The sequence below is a fragment of the Lactuca serriola genome, chromosome 9 (genome assembly GCF_051521515.1).
Source record: "Lactuca serriola cultivar US96UC23 chromosome 9, Lser_US96UC23_V15, whole genome shotgun sequence".
Classification (NCBI taxonomy): domain Eukaryota; kingdom Viridiplantae; phylum Streptophyta; class Magnoliopsida; order Asterales; family Asteraceae; genus Lactuca; species Lactuca serriola.
The window spans coordinates 214,561,977-214,583,573 of NC_136416.1; the positions used below are offsets into that span (position 1 = coordinate 214,561,977).

At 34.7% G+C, this 21,597-nt stretch overlaps 2 protein-coding genes across 2 annotated transcripts; one reads left to right on the plus strand and one right to left on the minus strand.

Moving 5' to 3' along the window:
* Nucleotides 1-1,487: 1,487 nt before the first annotated feature.
* On the plus strand, nucleotides 1,488-2,975 carry LOC145077206 (uncharacterized). The gene is made up of 2 exons (XM_079022968.1): nucleotides 1,488-1,922; nucleotides 2,038-2,975. Exons 1-2 carry the CDS (start codon nucleotides 1,551-1,553, stop codon nucleotides 2,647-2,649), a joined length of 984 nt encoding a protein of 327 aa, XP_078879094.1. The 5' UTR covers nucleotides 1,488-1,550; the 3' UTR covers nucleotides 2,650-2,975.
* Nucleotides 2,976-4,369: 1,394 nt separating this feature from the next.
* Nucleotides 4,370-5,125, minus strand: LOC145076540 (uncharacterized). The gene has a single exon (XM_079022375.1). It carries the CDS (start codon nucleotides 5,123-5,125, stop codon nucleotides 4,370-4,372), a length of 756 nt encoding a protein of 251 aa, XP_078878501.1.
* Nucleotides 5,126-21,597: the final 16,472 nt, after the last annotated feature.

A 21,597-nucleotide genomic window follows, 5' to 3' on the forward strand; every position in this document is an offset into this window, starting at 1 on the left:
ACCTTTCCTAAAGGGATTAAGCTCAAACCCTAACCTAAAAAGGTCAAATTCTTAATCCAAACACCACCAAAACAACAAGATAGACCATGAAGTCATAGATCTGGACTCTAGGGACAAAAAGATCACGTAAAGTCTCAGCTTTCTCTACATGCATAGCCATTAGAAGCTCCAAATGGCCAAAATGATGGTCTAAAGGTTGCATGGGACTTCCATGGCCATAAAGTTGGCACCTTGATGCCATGAAAACCCCTCATGACCTTAGATCTAAAATGTTAACCCATTTGGGACGTCCAACTCCCAAGGATCATGATATTTGGATCAAAACCAAGCAAAATAACCCTAAAAGAAGATCTAAACAACTATAAGGCAAGGTTCAAGCTTTATACCAGCAAAATGTCGTGGATGAGGCAAGGATTCTAGATCTATAAGCTCCTTCTTGAGTCCTCAAGCTTTTCCTTCTTCCAATGGCTTCAAGTACACACTAAAAACACTTAGAATGACTCACAATCACTCACAATAACTTTAGGGTTAGGGACTTGGAGGCTGGAAATGAGGCCAACACCTTAAGGTTAAGGTGTTTAAATAGGGTATAAAACCCGAAAATTAGGGTTTCATATCTGTCAGTCTACTCGTCGAGTTGAGGCCTCCCAACTCGTCAAGTAAGTTACTTAAAATGTGCGGCCCTTATGATCTCTACTCGATGAGTTTGGGGCTCCCAACTCGTCGAGTTGCTCTATAAATTAGAATAAATTATAAGTTAAATACATACCAGGAACTAGGCTTTACATCTTTATACTTATGTTGTTCATGATTCATTAATTTCAAGTCTTGCAAGAAAGTTTGGTGTTTAGATACTACTAAATTGTTTATTACTTGTTTTATGTTTATGCTGTAATTGTTTTTCTTATAATTTCCGTTTAACTGTTCTTCATTCTGCATCTTTTTTATTGTTAAGTTGTTAAAGATCGAGTAACGAACTTTTATTTCGCATATGATCTATCATCATTCAGTTATTTTCTCAACAACATATAAATACATTTAATTGAAAAAACTTTAAAAATATCTTTTAAGGTATAAAAATATATAAATACGATTTTTTATATGTATTTATTATATTTATATGAATTTCTTACGTATAAATACAATTATACAATTATATATATATATATATATATATATATATATATATATATATATATATATATATATATATATTAACAAATCTAAAAAATAATACTAGTTAAATTTTACAATGTTAGTATATTTTTTACCTAAAATGGACCAAAAAAAACATTTTAAAGTCAAAATTGATATAAAGTAAGTTCTTATTACGTATATTTGACCCTTTTATTTATTTATTTATAAAATATTTTAAATACTTAATTAATATTAAATTTATCATTCCAACACCCGTAAAAAAGCTTATCAACAGCCCCAAGTTTTTATCACTTTTTATGCTTCCCCTACCCATTTAAATACCACAACAATCTCCATCACCTTTTTTCCCACTTTAACACCAAACCAACACCACCACCTCCTCCTCCTCCCCAATGCACCGTTCCTCCTCCACCGCCGCCGCCGCAACCTCCGTCAATGGCTTCTACAACTTCCTTACTCAAGGCCTCGACGATCTATTTCGCTCTTTTCACTCCCACAACTTCATGTCTATCCATTTTCTCCAACATGTCCTTTCATCCCTCCAATCTTTCCATTCACAGCTCATCGCCGTCGTCCAAAAACTCCACTTGCCGGTCGGAGAAAAATGGCTAGATGAATACATGGACGAAAGCGCCCGTCTCTGGGAAGTCTGCCACGTTCTAAAGTCCGGCATCACCAACATGGAAAACTACTACTCTGCCGCCGTCACCATCGCCACCACCCTCGAAACCCACCGTTTTTTAAACCCACAAAATTCCCGCCAGGTAATTTCGTCCCAAATGAAAACATACCCATTTGCGATTTCTCTTGAATTTGAGTTTATTGAGTTTTCACAAAAAAAAATGATCAAAATCTGATAGAAATTTTACATTTTTACAGGTTCTTAGAGCGATCAATGGGTGCCAGAGGGAGAGAGTCGGATTGGAAGAAGAAAACAGAGGCTTGATCCGAAACAGAATTCAACCATTGATGATAAAATTCGATAAAAACGTGTTGATCGAATCAAAATTCAATGGGTTTAATGGATTCAGAGGAGTTCTATTCGCATTACGAAACACAAATTCCTTACTTTTGATGATCTTATTAAGTGGTCTCGTTTACTGCTCACCTGTAACAAGCTTTTCTTCATCCTGCCATGGTGGCAATACCACCATGAATTACACCGAAGGAAAGGGAGTTTACGGGTCGGGTTTCATGGTTTCCGCCACTAGATTACATGAGAAAGTGAAGGAAAATGAAGAGGGTCAAAATGGTGTCTTGCTTTATGAGTTTTGGAATGCAAGAAGCGCCATTGATGAACTGAAAACAGAACTCGAAAGAATTAGAGGGACTGGAATGGAATTAGACGTAAGTGAAAGGGTTGAAAAGTTAAAAAGCTGCTCTGTAGGGTTGCAATGTGGAGTTGAAAATATGAGTGTTCAACTTGATGACTTCTTTGATGAGATTGTTGAAGCTAGAAAGAAGCTTTTAGACTTGTGCACTCATAGTTAGGGGTTCGAACACCATGGGCTCGAACCTATTCTTGTTGGGTAGGGACCATGGGTTCATTTTCTTTTTGACGTTTTTACCCTCGTAGATAGGGTTGTGGGTTCAAGCCTCGTTTAATTTTGTTGGTTTCACTATAATTAGCAAGAATTGTAGGTTGAGTTCTGCCTTTTTATCAAAAAAGGGAAGAGATTAGACTTGTGCAGAAAGAAAAAAGAAAATCAAAATAGACTATGGGTAGGTTTTATTTTGTTTTTTATAATAAGTTTCTTGCTTTGTTTTATTTAATTTAATTTTTGTCTATGGTTTATAAAAAGTCATTTTTAACTTGACACTGTACTTTTGGGTTTTGAGCTTAAACTAAGATACATGATGTTGACACTTTTGGACATCAAGCTTTTAAAAGCAGAACTGCCATATCATAAAAGTATACTTTAGTTCTAATTTAATTCATTTTATCTTAAAATGTGATGCTAAAATTACGTATTTGTCCATTTGTGATTATTACAAACATGGTAATCGTATTGGTTTAATCTACAAGTTAATTTTTTTAAATATAGTTATCAAATGTCATATAATGTTTATAAAGCATAGGATATATATGAGGAGTAAGAACCTTGTGGTTTATGTGGCAATAATAAACTTTAGTCCAAACATGAATAATGTTAAGGAGTGTGGTAATGTTTTTAACTATTAAAATTTGTTGTCATATAGCCGTCGTATAAACATTTGACATTTTTGTCGATATTTGTTTATGAGTGAGGTGTGATGTAGTCATTGTCTACCAAATTATTTCCAAACCATAATCATCCACTACCACTCTTATCTATTGTCCTAATGCACAATAGTAAAAGCTTATGATGCAACTTCATATACTCCATGTCTCTTCCAACGCCAATAGTGAATGGAAATAGGGTGCAGCTCAAGTTTGCCGGCAACAACAAAAAGAATTTAAGGGCGGTGTTTTGACGACAATAACATCACGACACCATATAGCTTAAAAACCTGATGGGCGGTGTGAAGTGAGGAGTTTTACAATTTCTCTCTTCATCCCCTCTCTCTCTTGTCACACACACATACATTTTATTTATATAAAAATAATAATGTGAAGTGGTGGTATTTCTTAGACCATCCGTTATACCCACCACACCACATATGTGGTGGGTGCCACATCAGCACCACATTCCATTACCACTAACATGGGATACTTACCACTAACACATCACTCCACATCATTATTTTAATTTTTATTTAATTCAAAAATACAATAAAATAACTTTTTTTTTAATTCAAAAATACAATAAAATAACTTTTTTTTAATTCAAAAATACAATAACATTACTTTTTTTTTTTTAATCCAAAAATTAAAATAAAATTACAATTTTTAAAAGTAAAAAACATTTATTTTTTTAAAACTATTTTTTCATTAATTATAAAAATAAAATAACAATTTTAAACTACATTACTTAGTTAATCTAGAAAACAAACATTACATTAATAAGAAAACGAACAAACATACATATAAAAATCCTAATCGTCGTTCATGCTATGTTGGTACAAATGTTCCGCGACATCTTCTCGAAGATTGAAACACGTTTCACTGTTATGAATTTCGACAACTCGCTCCAAAAAAGCATTCGTTCCGGGTACGAACTCCTCAATTGGAACGACAACGTCGTTCGGATCATACGTGCAAATCGCTCGACCTTCATTTTCAATAATCATATTATGCATTATAATACATGCTAGGACCAAGAACATTAAGGTCGTTGTTAGACCCCGCTACTCCAAAAAAGGCATGCCATATCCACAAATCTTGAGATGCAACAGCTTCTAGGATGATAGTTGGTTCACCTATATCTCCTCGAGTGAACTGACCACGCCATGCAGTTGGACATTTTTCCCAAGCCACATGCGTACAATCTAGACTGCCAAGCATACCGGGAAATCCATGCCTCTCTTCATGAGCCGAATATAATCTCTCAATATCACGTTGAGTAGGTTTACGCAAATATTCTTCGTGAAAAACCTCATAAACACATGCAGAAAACCAATCTACACATTCAACCGCGGTCCTCTCGGATATTTTCAAGTATTCGTCAGATGCATCAAATGCTATACCGTATCCCAAATACCTAAGAGCAGCCGCACATTTTTGTATACTACTAAAACCCATTCTTCCTCTAGCGTCGGGTTTTTGTTTGAAAAAATCATAACGAGATTCTAAAGCATTACTAATACGTAAAAATATAGCCTTATTCAGACGAAAACGACGTTCGAACGAGTCGTCATTATAAAGACAATTATCGGCAAAGTAATCACGTACCAATAAGTCGTGTGCGGCTTGGCGATCACGATTGACGACCGTCCTTGTACGCGCTGCATTCGAACTTTCTTCGGCGTGAACGTGTTGCACAACATTGAAGAATGTCTCGACGAATTCTACGTCGTCATCCGAGTCAAAACTTTTTAAAAATTCCATATTTATCGAGGGATCCATAGGTGTAATTGAGTGTAGAATGTATATGTATGTGTATGTGTTTTGGTATTGAGTTTTTATAATTGAGTTTTTATAATTGAGTTTGAAAAAAAAAAAAAAAAAAAAAGGAACGGCCAAAATAGCCGTTCAACGCTCAAAATAAACAACCAATAGCAATCCTCGTTTCATTTCGTTGTCCCGACCACAATTTGCAACGACCACGGTCGACCACGAACCACCGGGACGGTGTGCACGTCCGTGGTTTGTGGCCAACTAGACCACGGACGTATTCGTGCTTAGTACACCGGTTGGCCTTACGATGAGTAAGCATGTAATGAGGCAGATGTAATCTAAAGAGTTGTGGAGTATAATTAATGTTGAACAAAACTATAATTCTCACATTAAATCGTGCACCAGGCACAATACTCACTATAATTTTAACGAAAGTATGAAAAGTTTCTACACCGTTTCAAATTCTAATATATATATATATATATATATATATATATATATATATATATATATATATATATATATATATATATATATATATATATATATATATATATATATATATATATATATATATATATATATATATATATATATATATATATATATATATATATAGGGTTAGGTTCATTTGAGACCACTTATATTTTGTGAGACCGTGAGACGCATTTGTTTATTTTTTTTTATTTTTTTTTAGTTAATTCATGTTCCGAAAATAATATTTAAAAAAAGAATTTTTTGATTTTTCCATTTATTTTGCATTTTAAAATTATTTTTAGAATATGTACAGTGTAATATTCTATTTAGAATATTTCACGTATTTTTAAAAAAAAATAGAATTTTTTTTTTATTTTTTTTAATTTTTTTTTAATTTTTTTTAGTTAATTCAAGTTCCGAAAATAATATTTAAAAAAAGAATTTTTAGATTTTTCCATTTATTTTGCATTTTAAAATTATTTTTTAGAATATGTCAGTGAAATATTCTATTTAGAATATTTCACGTACTTTTCAAAAAAAAAACGGATTTTTTTTTATTTTTTTTATATTTTTTTTATTTTTTTTTTAGTTAATTCAAGTTCCGAAAATAACATTTAAAAAAAGAATTTTTGGATTTTTCCATTTATTTTGGATTTTAAAATTATTTTTAGATTTTAAAATTATTTTTAGATTTGGTCTCACGGTCTCACAAAATTAGAATGGTCTCAAATGAACCTGAACCTATATATATATATATATATATATATATATATATATATATATATATATATATATATATATATATATATATATATATAGGGAAGAGTTATATGGAAAATGAATGATTAAGGCAACACATATTTGAACCAATGAAAACATGACAACATATCACTTCTACAATAACTTCCACAATACATTACTTGTGAAGAAAGAAATGGACACGTGTCATTTGATTATTGGTTCCGGTAGATGTTGCCCTAATTACTCCCTCCGTCCCATATTAATAGTCCATGTTTCTTTTTTGGTTTGTTCCAAAATAATTGCCTACTTTTAAAAATAAATATGTCTTTTACCATAATACCCTTCATTATTAGTTAAATTACCATAAAATTAAATGCAATTACCATAGAATTAAATGCAACATAAGGGTAAGACTGTCATTTCATTTAATAAAGTTAATAGTAATTAATGTTTTCTTAAACTGTGTGTTTTTGTCTGTAGACTATTATTTTGGGACGGAGGGAGTATTTGTTTTCAATAGAACTCATTCCTATATATATATATATATATATATTACCAAAGATCTAGTTTTTAGAATTAATAGTGTTAGGTGCAATTTATAAATAATTTCATTATGTGAAGATAACAACTAATTTGGGCATTTGGATGATGAAATTTAAGGGTTATAATTTTAAATATATGTTTAATTAATTAAGTAATCATAAAAAAACTGACATATATAATATATAATAATGAAGTAATTGTTGAGCTAAAAGCAATAAATACGGAATGATAGATTTTTACATCCTCAAATTGTTTTGTGTACTCCTTTGTGAGTGGAATAATGTCTATATACCTCTATGATGTGACGATTTATATGAGAGAGATGAGATACTTATAATAGTACCCTTTAATATTTATAAGGATTCCAATGAATAATTACTTATTATTTAAAAAAATAAGTATTTATTAATTAAGTAGTATTTTTAAACTCGATTTTAAAAACAATATACGGACCCAAGTGCATATTCCAGTCTTCAAAGTTTGAGTTTTTATAAAGAACAAATCGATTTAAACATTCAAATTTACCAAACGTTTCAAGAACAAACATCAATTCTAACATTCAAATTCATAAGAACAAGTCTCTGATTCAAAGATTTAAATCTATTACACTTTTAAAAACATCAAACAAAGAACATTCAATCCCTAAAAAAACATTAAAACAATTAACATATATTCAAATCTTTTAGATTTTCATCATTGTAAAAAACTCAAATGAACTTCATCTTCAAATCGATGAAGTTCATTTTCACTCTTCAAAGTTCAAAGTTTTGGCACTAATTCTATGAAGAAAAAATGATTTGAAACATTCATCTTCAAGTTTCTAATGTTCTTCATTTAAATGGATGAAGTTCATATTCAAGTCTTTAATATTCTTCATCTTTAAATAAATTTGTCTACTAGACATCTTATAGAAAATAGGCCTTACTTCTTCAAGAAAATTCAAAAGACTCAACATTTTTTTTGCATTGGAAACTATACATTTAGAGCTTTCCGAAAATATATAATACACAATTTTTTGATTCTCTTATTGAAATTGAAAAAACTGTAATATGTCCATCGGGCAACCTATAGAAAATGATCATATCATCTTCAAAAATCTCAAAACGACTCACCATTTCTTTCATTGGAGACTACACTAATGGAGATTTCTAACGATATATGAGGGTGAAAAATATGAATACACGTTTAAAAAAAACACAAGTGAAAGATAAATTTAATATTTTATAACATTGACCGTGATGAACACAATATGATGAGCACAAAATGATTAAGAACGCGAAGGAAAAGAAATAGTTTTTCTTTGATAAAATCGCAAATAAAGATTACAACCTAAATATTAAGAAACTTAATTTTTCTTAATTGTACAGTTTAAATTGATATGGATATTAATTACATGACTAAAAACCTTCTAATTAAGAAACCCAGATTTAGTATTAGTCATTAGATTAAATTCATTGAAAACAAAAATTAATTTTCAGTTTCACTCAATAAACCTATTTCTTCATAGAACCTAAATCGACATTGATATATTTAAATCCCTTAAACATTTGTCATTATTATTAGAAAATGAGATACACCACCAAGAGAATATGATTCTCCCTTTGAAGGAAAGTAAAGATATTACTATATAAAGTTAAGAAACAACAAGAATATAGAAATGACAAATACTAGCTTCAAATGAAAGCAATATTTTTTTTTCTTACATTTCCAATAACAAAATACTAGTTATATTGTTGTCACCGTATGTTTGTTACACTGAGGTATCGGATCTACATTACTATTTAACATTATTTTATTTATCAACATGATGTAAAAAGTAAATCAATTCATCTAACGCCACAAGATTTAAGATGTAGTATTTCATTTGACACATAAAAAGAAATGTGAATCATTAAATTGTTAGTTGATATAACTATCCGTATTAAATGGTCGCCAAAATAAAGATGAGTAGTTAATTTTATTGACATGTTTGAAGTGAAAGTTGTAATTTTCTTTTTGCAAATTTGATATGATGAAAAGAGTAAGACATTAAAGGGAAGTAACTAATCATTTCAGTTGTGAAACAATCATGGAAAAGTAGGCAGGCAACACTCAGTACTTGTACAATCTTGAGATAAAGATTCCTGTGGTGGCTATAAACAAAAGTTATTCTTTTTCCCATAACAACTTTCTTTAAACCTACAACACACTGCTGAAAAATTTTGTACCTAATGCAACAAAACTTGGACTTTATTCCCGAATTCATCATTTGAATCTCTGGAAATAGTGGCTAGCCAAAAGCGAACAGTTTCTCTTTTGAATCAGAAGATATGAAGCTTTTGTCCGATCCTTCTTTCTGGTTCATGTCTTGGGGGAGCTAGGGTTTTGATGGGTGGGTGGGGTGGGGTGGAGTGGGCTGGGTTAAATACTTAATGTTGTGTGGTGAAAGAGAATCGATGAAGGGTGAATTAATGTTGGTATTATTGTATGCCTAAATAAAATACTGCCTAGCCCCCACATCCACCCCCACCTTGTTCCCTATTCACTCCTCTCTTCTCCTTTTTTCCTTCATTTACATTTCCTTTTCAGAATACTTCACTTTTGCTTCAGGGAAAAAGAAGGTGTACTCAACAACTTACTCCTCTCATTCATTATTATTGCTTCTCGTTTTATTGGGATGGGAATGTCAGTTGACTTCCCATTCCAACTCCATTGACATTTGGATTTCTTTTTTTTCATTTTTTTTTTCATCGCACATAAGAAGTTGAGTTATAAGTATCGCATATTAACCCCATTGATACCCTCTAGCGATCAAGCCATTTACTAAATTTACAAACAAAAAAGTATCTACTAAAAGAATAGACAGAGTAAAAAGAGTATGTATCTCGGGTATGTGAATCTTGTTAGGAAAAGGTGTCGTATATATAGCTTTGTCAAAAAGATTGTGGCAAGAGAATTAATGTCTTTGTGCATGTCATATTGACAATGACTTATTATTATCCTACAGCATCATACTCTGTTAAATAAACTATATATTTGTACGTTTGTTGAAAAATGTATTTATATTAGGCTGAAAGTAACATACCATATCGTGTAACATCACATAAGGTGAGCATTTGGACCGAACCGTTTTAACAGAAATTGGTGGACCGTGGACCGAACCTGTTGAGGCTGGTCCATGTCCGGGTTTTCCGGTTCTTATACCTATTTGACCGGTGCAACTCTAAGTGCATATGATACAACTTGTTGATGATCACACTCTCTTATGTAAAATATGTAATTTTACTTTTTCGCAAAGATGCCTTTATGTAAGGCTTATAATGACTTGCTTATAGTGACTTGCAACATCGTACCCATAAATATGTGTGTGTGTATGTATATACGTATGTACGGTCAAGCTTCGAAGGCATGGATGCGGGTCCAAGTCTATAGTCATAAGTCATGAGTGCGGATGCGGGTCCGAAGGCGGGTACACCATTATTAGAAAGAAGAGTATGTCCTATAAATAATATAAGAATAAAGTCTTCTAAGAAGAAGGTTTTGTCTGGGTAATCCTACTAATGGGCCCTACCCTCCCCAAAGTCTTATTCAAATAAGAATAGATAGTGCCAAAAGAAAATGGTTGTGCACTATTAATCATATCATACAAGCCCGTTTTCATTATTGATTTGGTGTTAGTTTTAGTGTATTAATTATGTTTTACTTTATAAGGTTCCCTTTGTGTTAATATGGATGATTTGGATTCAAATCAGTTGACCTGTGACCCTACACTTTCTAATCACCACCTACATCAAAATCAAAATTGACTTATTAACACTTTGACCCAAATGGAAAATTCAATTGCATTCGTCATGATCATCTCAAAAAGAATTATCGCACTTGAAACACATTTTGGTAAAATGATTCCAAAGTAATGAGTATGTGAAACCACTAGTCAACATAATCCTAAAGCATCATCCGGTCACAATTAGGGATGAGATTTAGAACTGGAAAACTGGACCGGAACCGGAATATGTAGAACCGGTCCGGGTCCCGGGTTTAAAGAATGGATTTATCCGGGTAATCCAGGTTTCGGGTCCTTCGGGTCCAGGTAAACCGAGTTTAAGAACCGAAACCGTGTTAGGAACCGAAACCGGTTTTAGGGGTCGGAAACAATTTTTTATGAAAAGTTTAAAACATGAATATCTCATTCGTTTGAAGTCGTATTAGAATGAAGTTTTTTTTTTCCATAATGTAGTTTATAGTTTTTACATGATTTTAGAATATAATGCTGTTGTCTTTGAGTTAATATTTATTGACTTACACTTCCCCAAAGTCGGTATATCAAAGCTGTGAATTTTCTATTTTTCAACTTTATTTTTGTATTTTGTGAAATTTTAAAAATCAATATCTAATTTCTTTGAAGTTGGATTATCATGAAGTTTTTTGCAACGTGTATTTCAGAGTTTGTAAATTACTTTAGACTATATTTTGTCATTTTTTGTTTCATATTCATTAACTTACAATCCCCCAAGGTTAAGGCGGAGCACCAGCGTCTACATGGTCCTTTACCGCCTTTAGAGATTCCCCAATGGAAGTGGGAACAGATTTCTATGGACTTTATCACCAAGTTACCGAGAACTACACGTGGGGTGGACGCAATATGGGTGATTGTGGATCGGCTGACGAAGAATGCTTACTTTCTTGCTATCAGTGAGAGCTCTTCTGCAGAGAGACTGGCCGAGATTTATGTGAGAAAAAAGGTGGTAGCACATCGTGGAGTGCCGACCTCGATAGTGTCACATCGAGACGTGCACTTTACTTCCAGGTTCTGGAAGAAATTTCATGAGGGGTTGGGTACCCGTTTGCATTTCAGTACTGCATACCACCCACAGACAGACGGGCAGAGCGAGCGGACGATTCAGACGCTCGAGGACATGTTGTGTTCATGTGTTATGGACTTCAGAGGAAGTTAGGACACTTATTTTCCCTTGGCTGAGGTTTCTTACAACAATAGCCATAATTCGAGTATTGGTATGCCTCCCTTTGAGCTTCAATATGGGAGGAGGTGTCGGACTCCCATTTGTTGGGGAGAGGTAGGGCAGCGTGTGATGGGTTGCACTGAGACAGTGCTGAGGATGACCGACTAGATTCAGCGGGTCATACAGAGGTTACTAACAGCCTAGAGTCGCCAAAAGAGTTACGCGGATCGGCGACGATCCGAGCTAGAGTTCCAGGTTGGAGATTTTGTCCTCCTGAAGGTATCCCCATGGAAAGGGGTGATCCGATTTAGGAAACAGGCAAGCTAGGGCCCCGATACATTGGTCCTTTCAAAGTGCTCGCTAGAGTAGGTAGGTTAGCCTACCGGTTAGAGCTATCGGCAGACTTGAGCCAGATTCATAACACCTTCCACGTGTCTCGGTTGAGGAAGTGTGTAGCCGATGAGACGGCAGTTGTTCCGTTAGAGGACATTCAGGTGGATGCGAGCCTAAATTATATTCAGAGGCTGATTGCGATTTTGGATCGGAAAGTGAAGGTTCTGAGGAACAAGGAGGTGCCCCTGGTTCAAGTCCAGGGGCAACATCAGAAGGGGTCCGAGTGCAATTGGGAGTCGGAGTCCGAGATGCGCGAGCAGTATCCAGAGTTATTTTCGGAGCCTAACTTCGAGGGCGAAGTCTGATTCTAGTAGGGGAGAACTGTAACATCCCAAGACCAAGTATACCTTATAAACCCTTGTTCTTTTGGTAAATTGTCAAGTTTAGCCCTTATTGATAAAAAGGTGGTAAATGAGTACATGGGGCGTACACGTGTGTACGCTCAGCATACTCATACACGTGTTTTTTATGCGGAATCCACCTAGTATGCTGGGCGTACTAGGCCTAGAGTGAAAACCCTAATTTGGGGTGTGTCCCTATATAAAGGATATGATGGCCTCATTCCTGGCTACCATCCTCAGACAAACAACCCTCTCAAACCCTACATACTCGTCCATTAAGCTTGTGTGTCCATTTGTGAGCTATTGAGTGATCTTGTGTTTCTTTGGAGTGAAGAATAAGCCTTGAAGAAGAAGGGGTGGGATTCCAAGCTTTGGATCTGAGCTTACCTGAGTTTGGAGCTTCATTTTAAGGTATAAAGCTCAAAGCTTTCTCACTCTTTTTATTTTTGCATCATGTTAGATCATTTTAGGGTTTTGGTCCCAAAGTTGGATGCTTCATGAGATATTGAGCTCCGGAGACTATGATCAGCTCCTTTGAGTGTCTTTAGTGATATAGTGTCATAAAAATTGCTACTTGGACGTGTCAATCAACCCATGCATGAGATATGAGCATTTTGAGATAAGAGAATGAGAGTTTTGGGTGTTTGTGACTTTATCAGCCATGAAAAGGTTTAAATTCACAGACTTTATGGAGTAAGAGCCTTTAGGGAGTCCAAATCTGTGATATGAGCCAAGGTCTTAATGGATTAAGACCATGTTGGGTTTATTGTGTTGCGTCATGGGCTCGGTCCTTAGCCCAGTTTTGGTTGCCGATTTGGGCCTATCCAACCGTACATTATTACACTAGGGTTTAGTATTTAAGGTGCATGCATGTAGCCTTTGTTGGTAACACTTTCATTTATTTTTCTCTTTAAGTTTTGTAAACCCTAGCTTGCCTCTAAAGTGGAAGTTCTTCATCGAGCTCTGATGAGGCGTGACTATATTTGAATCATAAGCATTATATTGATTCCAATACTGTGTTCATAATATTATTGTGTTTGAATTGTTTGTTCTTCATCTTTTTACCTGTGAAAGATCTAATCGATCAGAGATTTATTCTAATCAATTGGTATCAGAGCAGGAGACTGTGTAATTCATACACATCTCTTCTGTTGAAGAAGATATTAGCGTTTTTCCGCATTGATTGATATTAATTTAGCCATCATTCCATATTGACGTATCTCATTAATTGTCGATCTTACTCTAATCGATAAATTACAAGTCTGGTCTTATACAGGTTATCGATCAAACTTCATCACAATGTCCATGGATGATTCACAAACCAATCCAATCAACATCTCCAACAGTATCGGATCAACGACAAGCATTCCAATACTATACACTCAGGATTATGAGGTTTGGACACACCACTTCGAAGATTATGTGATTGGCTCAGAAGATAATGGGTACTTGATATGGGAAGCTATCACTGTTGGCCGGTTTGCTCATTCAAGCACCTCAAATATTGTTTAAACTCAAAAGGAGTACAATCAGCTTGTGAATGATGTAAAAGACATTCCTCAAGACGAGAATGAGAAGTTTCAATGCAACATCAAGGCCTTAAGAATGATTAGGTTTGCTTTGCAATCAGATACATTTCGTTTGGTGAATTCCTGCGCTACAGCTAAAGAGATATGGGACAGGTTGAAAGAATTATATTCCACTGATGAAGATCTGGAACATTTGATACAAACTCTGTTGCTCTCTGAATTTGGTAATTTCAAACAGAATCCCGAAGAGAAATTTGTTCAGGCTTTTGATCAGTTTAATCATCTTTTAAGTAAGATGATAAAGCATGGGATCGAAAGGAAGGTTATTGAACAAAAGGTTACCTTCATGAACGGTTTAAGACCTGAATGGATGGCAGTCGTGTCCATAGTGAAGGCACACGAACAGTTTAAATCGTACTCTCTAGCGAAACTGGTGGGAATTCTGAAGTCCCATGAAAGTGCTTTGTCAAAAGAAACGAACGTGGTTTCCATTATGGGTTCGTTAGCCCTTGTTTCAAAAAGCAAAAGTTATGTTGAAGAAGAAGAAGAAGAATTGGATCTTGCTGACTATGATCTAACCGGTGAAGAGTATGCCCTGATGGTGTCCAACCCTAGAAAGTTCATCAAAAGAAAGTTCCCAGCCAACAAGAACCGAAACTGGCAGGGAAGTTACAGCTCTGAAAAGGTGAAGGAGGAACCGAAGATAGGTTCGAAGTCAGAAGAATCCAAGAAAGAGGTGAAAATTGGTGGTGACTCAGGATTTGATTGACATTACTGTAGAGGCAAGAATCACTTCGCCAAGGATTGTATGCTGAAGAAAAAGGCAGAAAATATAGATAAGGATGACGAGGAAGCGAGCCTCCTGAGACGATTGGAGGAGATCAAGAAAAGAAAATCAGCTGCTAACAATAAAACCATGAATGCTTTGATTGTACAGGATACAGGTAACCATGATGAATTCGGTGGAGTGGAAGTATGGTCCACGGATTCAGAGGATGAAGAAGTAAGAAAACCCACTCATGGCAAGGCGATGCTAGTGAAAGAAGAACCTACTGCAGGAAGGTGTTTGATGGTGACCGAAGGAATATCTCAAATGATAGGATATACTACTGACGGTGGGCTGGAAGGTGAGAAGGAGCGAGAGGACAGGTGTTTTGTTGCGAAACCTGTTAGTGCACAGATCAACGAATGTGATGAGTTGATCAAGAAGGTACAAAATATTATTGCTTTTCTGAAAATACCTGTTACTAACTATGAAAAGGAACTGAATAGCTTAGAATCTAAATTTTCTAGTATAAGTAGCAGTCTTACCCAAACCCGTGTCACAAACTCTAACCTGACTGATCAAATTAGCAGGATATCGTCGAAGAGTGAGGAAAGGAGGATGTGGATTGAGCAGAAGGAGAAAGAGTTGATTAGGTCTAAGGATGAATCAATTTATTTGCAACGAGACAATCTTAAACTTTCAAAACAGCGAAATGTTTTTTGTTTGATTGCTAAAAGACTTTATTTTAATATCACTCAGTTGCATCTCGATTATGAAATAGGAAAGAAGATACATGGCATGATTTTACCCTTCCTTAAGTTAAAGGAGGATGAAGTCGATGCCGAAGCTTGCAACTGTGAAAACGTTGTATCTTCTGATGAGGTCTCACCTGTATACAAAATTGAGTCTTACATAAAGTCCAAAGTGATGGGTTTTAGCCATAAGAACATCCTATGTGCTCATGCAACCCTAATGCTTGGATCTAGGTTTCTCTATTGTACATGCAATCCATCCAAGACTTTAAACCCTAGATCTAGCATATGATGATCAATATTAACATAACAGTGGGTTTAAGATATTACCTTGATTGTTATGTAGCAATAACAATCTCAAATCCTCCTTGTAATGACTTTAGAAAGCTTAGAGTCACAAATGTCACTCCTATAATGGTTCACAAACACCAAGAGCAAGAGGATGAAGAATAAGGAGAGAGGAGGCTGCCCAAAACATGTGGAAACCCTAGAGAACAAGTTCACCACGTTTTTGGGGCTTAAGGGTCCTTTAAATAGTGAGGCTATTAGGGTTATCTATCAAGGAAACCCTAATTTGGATGCTTAGGCCCTAAGCAACCCATGGACTCCTTCCTTAAAGGCCTAGGACGATTTCTAATGTGTTTTCCCATAGAATTCGTCCACCCCTTTAATATGGAGTCCATTAGCTCAATATTCAACAATCATACAATTGACAGTTCTAGTCCCTTAAGTTTAATTAATGTCTTTTAGCCACGAACTTAATTCTTATTAATTATTGACTAATATTAATTAAACAATAGGATTTCCCCTTTAATATATTATTCTCATAATATATTAATAAATCATAATTCATCCTTTCTCTCCATAATTCATCCTATCAAGTTGCTTTGGTGAAGGCAACCCAAAAGTACCATGCACCATCGGGTCAAGTACATACCAAAATAGTTATGGACTTAGACACTAATCCAACAGTCTCCCACTTGGATAAGTCTAATAACTATTCTGCGCATGACTTCAGATCCTGATCTGCAATCGTAGCTTTCCAAAGCCGCTGTCAACTCTGATCTTATTAGATACGCGTGTCCTTTAGATAAGGGATCATATATTCCTCCATTCTAGATATCGTATAGACTGAGACATGAACTTAATCATTCCCTCTATACTATTTCCCGACTTCCGATTTATGATGACTGACAACAAACTACAATTGAACACATCAAATTAGTCCCGGCTTGGCCAAGCGCTTAGGTGGCATCACTAAATCATCGAGGGGCCCAAATATATCGCTTTCATCCTACTTTGGATAAAAGGAACGGATAAACTTTGACTTAATGCTCGCTTGGACTTACTTACTGAATTATACACAACAATATGTTTTATAACACCAAGTTACTGGTGCGTTTACATATTATCAATGTGCAACCGACTCGCAAGATACAACTCACACATCTCGGTTTCAAGAATATAAGATGTTATCGTCTCACTAATCATTCGTGATAAAAATCCTTGAAGTGATCCAAGTGAGCGTAGGTTTAATCCAATGCTCAAATCATATTCATAAGCACTCATGAACGTTGCAACAAACAATTGATTATGTCTAATACACTTTAGACAATCCACACACCAATTCACGACAGTCTTCATTCATACCTACTTCCAACATATGAACGACGGTGGTCCGTTCGAATAATTTTACTGTTCTGAACCAATTAAATTATTCAGGAAGTCAAAACATGCAAAATGAAACACAAGAATAATACTAATCTCATATGGCCTCAAACCTTTGAGTATAAACAAAACACATTTTATTTATCACCATATTGATTACTCATTATTTGTTGTTTCGAGTAATCAACATCTTACTTGAATTATAACTACGCTTATCCCATGCTCTTAGCATGCATACAATGTTTACCTACGGTTCTTACTTTGTGAAATAGATCAAATGAACACATTTCCAATCATACTCATTTCACAACTCCCAATCCTTTTCACAAGTGAAAGAATATCAAATTCTTGCCACTTATAGAATATGTTAGATTCTAACATTTTATGCAATGATCCTTTCGTAATATCACTGCACTAAGGTCACAATGACTATTGCCAATGAAATTACGAAGTCCTCTATCGGAGATTGTTACAAGACAATTCCATAGATGTGATGTCTCTCACTCAAAGTACATTCCTTTGAACATCCTTTTGCATAAAAGTTTCTAATCTAGACATAGATTCTCAATATCCAACTCCCAATATGGAAACCTTTCCATACTTACCATATGACAACTCATTCTTAATAGAATCTTATCTATTCATAATAATGTCGATATGCTCCATCCAATATCATACTTCCAACTACTCACAAGCGACCAATCCTTAGCAAGCTTTGGATCGTCCTTTGATAGTTGTTTAATTATCTTAGTTAAAACCGATTCTAGTCGTTTTTCCCTCTAAATGCGCTAGACATTTGGAAAATTTTAGAATGGTTAAATATTGTAGCATTTGAAATCGATCATATACCCGAAGCGTATGGGACACGATGCATAATGTCTTACATAAAGATTTGATACTTTATCAATCTTCTGCCATAATATCTTATGTGTCACGTTCTTATGATTCGAATTATGAAGAGGAATGTCATAATCATAATCGAAATTTAAGGACACACTATGTATCCTTTGACTAAATTTATTAAAATTTCACAATCTAAGCTTTAGATTTTGAAACGAAGTACAATATTCTCTCCCTTAATTATAGCAAAACAACTATTCAACCCTTGCAACTTTGCAAAGTATGACTCTTGTTTTCTATAATTAATATTGCTAACTTGCAATACTTACCTTAATAATCATGCAATCATAACATTTATGCTCCCACTATTACGATGATTATTATAAACATAACACTTATGCTCCCACTAGCTTTGACACGTATTCAGAAACAGCTTAACTTTCAGAAAAACAATGCTTATTGAATTTCTTTAAGTTCATATTTCTAGTACTCAATGCTTTGATAATCTTTTATCAAGGCTTCTTAAACTTATACACCTTTGACTTAGATAGCTCATATGTGTGTCTTAAACAATTCAGACTAATTGCCAAATCTCACAATTCGAATCATGGAAAGGGATACCGTAACCATAATCGAATTCGAGAATACAATTTCATAATCTTCTTAAAATCTTTCTTAATGAAAGCATTTCCTCACAGTCATTTTAATGAAGGAGGAAATCTTATGACACTTTGATTTTCATGGTGTATGTGTTCCTATCCATGTGAATTTGTTAAAACCAAAGTTTATGACAAATTCAAACTCATATGGGCCGAGCCTTCTCAATCTTGATTTCTTGCCTTATGGTAACACGGCTGCCCACCATGTCTTCCAAGTAGTTAAGCAGATCACCATTTCCTATCAATGTACTTTTCATTGATCAAGGTCCTTGCCTTATATGCATTAAAATGAGAACTCATAGGGCTCACATGCATAATTAACTCAATTGGAACGGTACAGAAAACAAGATGATGTCAACACGATAGGTTATAAACCTCAACTTGTGTGCTAGTGATGATCGATAAGGTTTATTTTGATTTATTCTTGAAACCTTTCAAGACCATTAAGACTCCCACTGACTCCTTGATATATAAGATTCTCTTGTCAATAAGTATTTCTTGACAAACAAATATTCAAGAGTTAGTGTAGCTTTTATCAAGACAAAACACTTCATAAATTGTTCCTAGTTGGTCTTTGTCTTATCCAAGACATCACAAATTATCAATTTCAAATGTTCAAGAATAAGAAAACCTTTTTCCAAATTCTACATTAAATGAATGTTATAAACCTTCTTAAGACTTGTCACTCAATGTCACAATCTTAACTTTAAGATTTGTTTTGGAACGAAGTATTATTGACTTCTTGATTTAACCATTTCTTCAATTCTTGATTTCTTTTCTCAGACATACAATTGTACTAAGACTCACTTAGAGGATCAATTGAGATATGGTTCATAATCATTAAGACCTATCATAAATAATAAAAGGTACTCTCCCTTCTTCTTAGAATAGAGAAACTTTTATCTTTCTGCTTACTTGATTCTTCTTATTCGTTTTGCTATTGATTTAAACTTTTTCAATCAATTCAGAATTACACTTACTCTTATAGGTATAATCATATTTACTAAACCTTTAGTAAATCATGACGAATATCTTTGTTAGTCTTGTGGTGGACTTGATCGACACACAACTTTGTGTACTCGATCTCCTAGTCCTTCACTTGACACTTTGTCAGCGAATTAGTCTAAATTCCAAATATGAAATTTCTCATTCATCATGCAACCAAGTTGCATGATTCCAAGTTCCTATCCAATTGAAACTTGGGCGATGAGAAACTCTCCCTATTTGGTAAATTTTTGACATTTCCATAAATAACATAGTTAAGAATCACATCCATTTGTTGTAGAAATACGCAAACATCAATTTTTCATAACGATTTCATTGCAAGGAAATAAATAAATAAATGAGTCAAACCAAAATTTATTTTATCCATAAAAGCAGCGGAAAACATTTGTCCTTACAATGCAAAATCAACTGAAAACTATGTAGTCAAAAGAAAAAAAATCCTAACAATTCTATCATAACTTTCTAAGCTCAAAATCTAATCTTCAAATCCATGTGATCGAGATCCATTTCTTCGTGATTAGACTCATCTTGCTCTTTCATCAAGATTCCTCTCTTTTCACTAATCCTGCAAAACATTTAAATGCAATCTTATCACATCATGTATTAAGAATCAACGAATAGGAACTTAATGGAGTTAGATAGTGGATTTTACCTGAAGCATAGCCATACTCTTTGACTCTCCCATCTTCTGGACTCTTCAGGCTCTTAGGACAGACTTGTATCCAACGCCCTTTCACTTAGCAACAAGCGCAAGTCGATTCTCCTAGAACGTCCTCTGAAGCATGGTTGGTCGACTTTCCCAACAAATATGCTCCATTGCCTTGCCAAATCATTTCTGATTCAGCAGCAATGAGCATGTAAGTTAAGTCAATGAGGCTTGCGTCATGATCCATCATATAATACTTTCTTTTGAACTTATTATATGATTAAGGGAGTAACTGAAGAACCCAGTCCACAGCCAACTTATCAGGGAATGACGCACCCAACATTATCAACCTATCGATGTGTGATTTCATTCCCAGAACGTGGGCACACACGGGTTTACCATCTTCATGTTTCATTTCCAATAGGGCTTTAGTGACATTGAACCTTTCAATTCTTCGATCTTGTGGGTTAGGGAGAATAATTGGAGGAGGTGGAGGAAGTGAAGCATGATTTCTTGTTCCTCGATCGAATCGTGGAATATCATCTTTATGTGGAATGCTTGTTCCACAGGATTTGGGAAGACCATAGTTGTCGTACTTTGACATCTACAAAACGGGAGAAAACAAATTCAAGTTAGTTGATTTATTGAGTCCTTAGTAGATCACCCAAATGATATACTAAGGCTAGGACCCAACACAACATTCTACAACTTAGGAGAGGGATGTCGTAACCCAAATTGCAGAACATTTGAAGGTAAGTAAATGACGATTCACTAATTTCCACCATGAAAAACGAAAAGAAATTTAAGTTTTAAATTATTGAAAATTCCTAGATCTTTTGAGATTCATTGAACTTTTCAATGGCATGTTTAAATCTCGATATGCCCCTCGATTTGTGACTAGGATGCCGAGGATCACAAAACATGGTGTGAATAACCATGCAAACTTACATGGTGCCCCCACATGTTACAGTCACCCATTCGATGTGCCAGTTAACCACACACGCTCCACCGAACTATGACAAACATTGGGTCACCATTTGCTACCTTTGCTTAGAGCCATTTAGTGTGCCAGTTAACCACACACGCTCCACTAACGTCTTCGCAAGGGCACAAAGTGTAATTTCATGGAATTGCATCAATTCACTTTTGCCTAAAGTAACTAA

Coding starts and splice junctions, on each gene's coding strand:
- LOC145077206 (XM_079022968.1), top strand. CDS start 1,551: ATGCACCGTTCCTCCTCCACCGCCGCCGCCGCAACCTCCGTCAATGGC. Junction 1,923..2,037: donor ACCCACAAAATTCCCGCCAG/GTAATTTCGTCC, acceptor ACATTTTTACAG/GTTCTTAGAGCGATCAATGG.
- LOC145076540 (XM_079022375.1), bottom strand. CDS start 5,125: ATGGAATTTTTAAAAAGTTTTGACTCGGATGACGACGTAGAATTCGTC.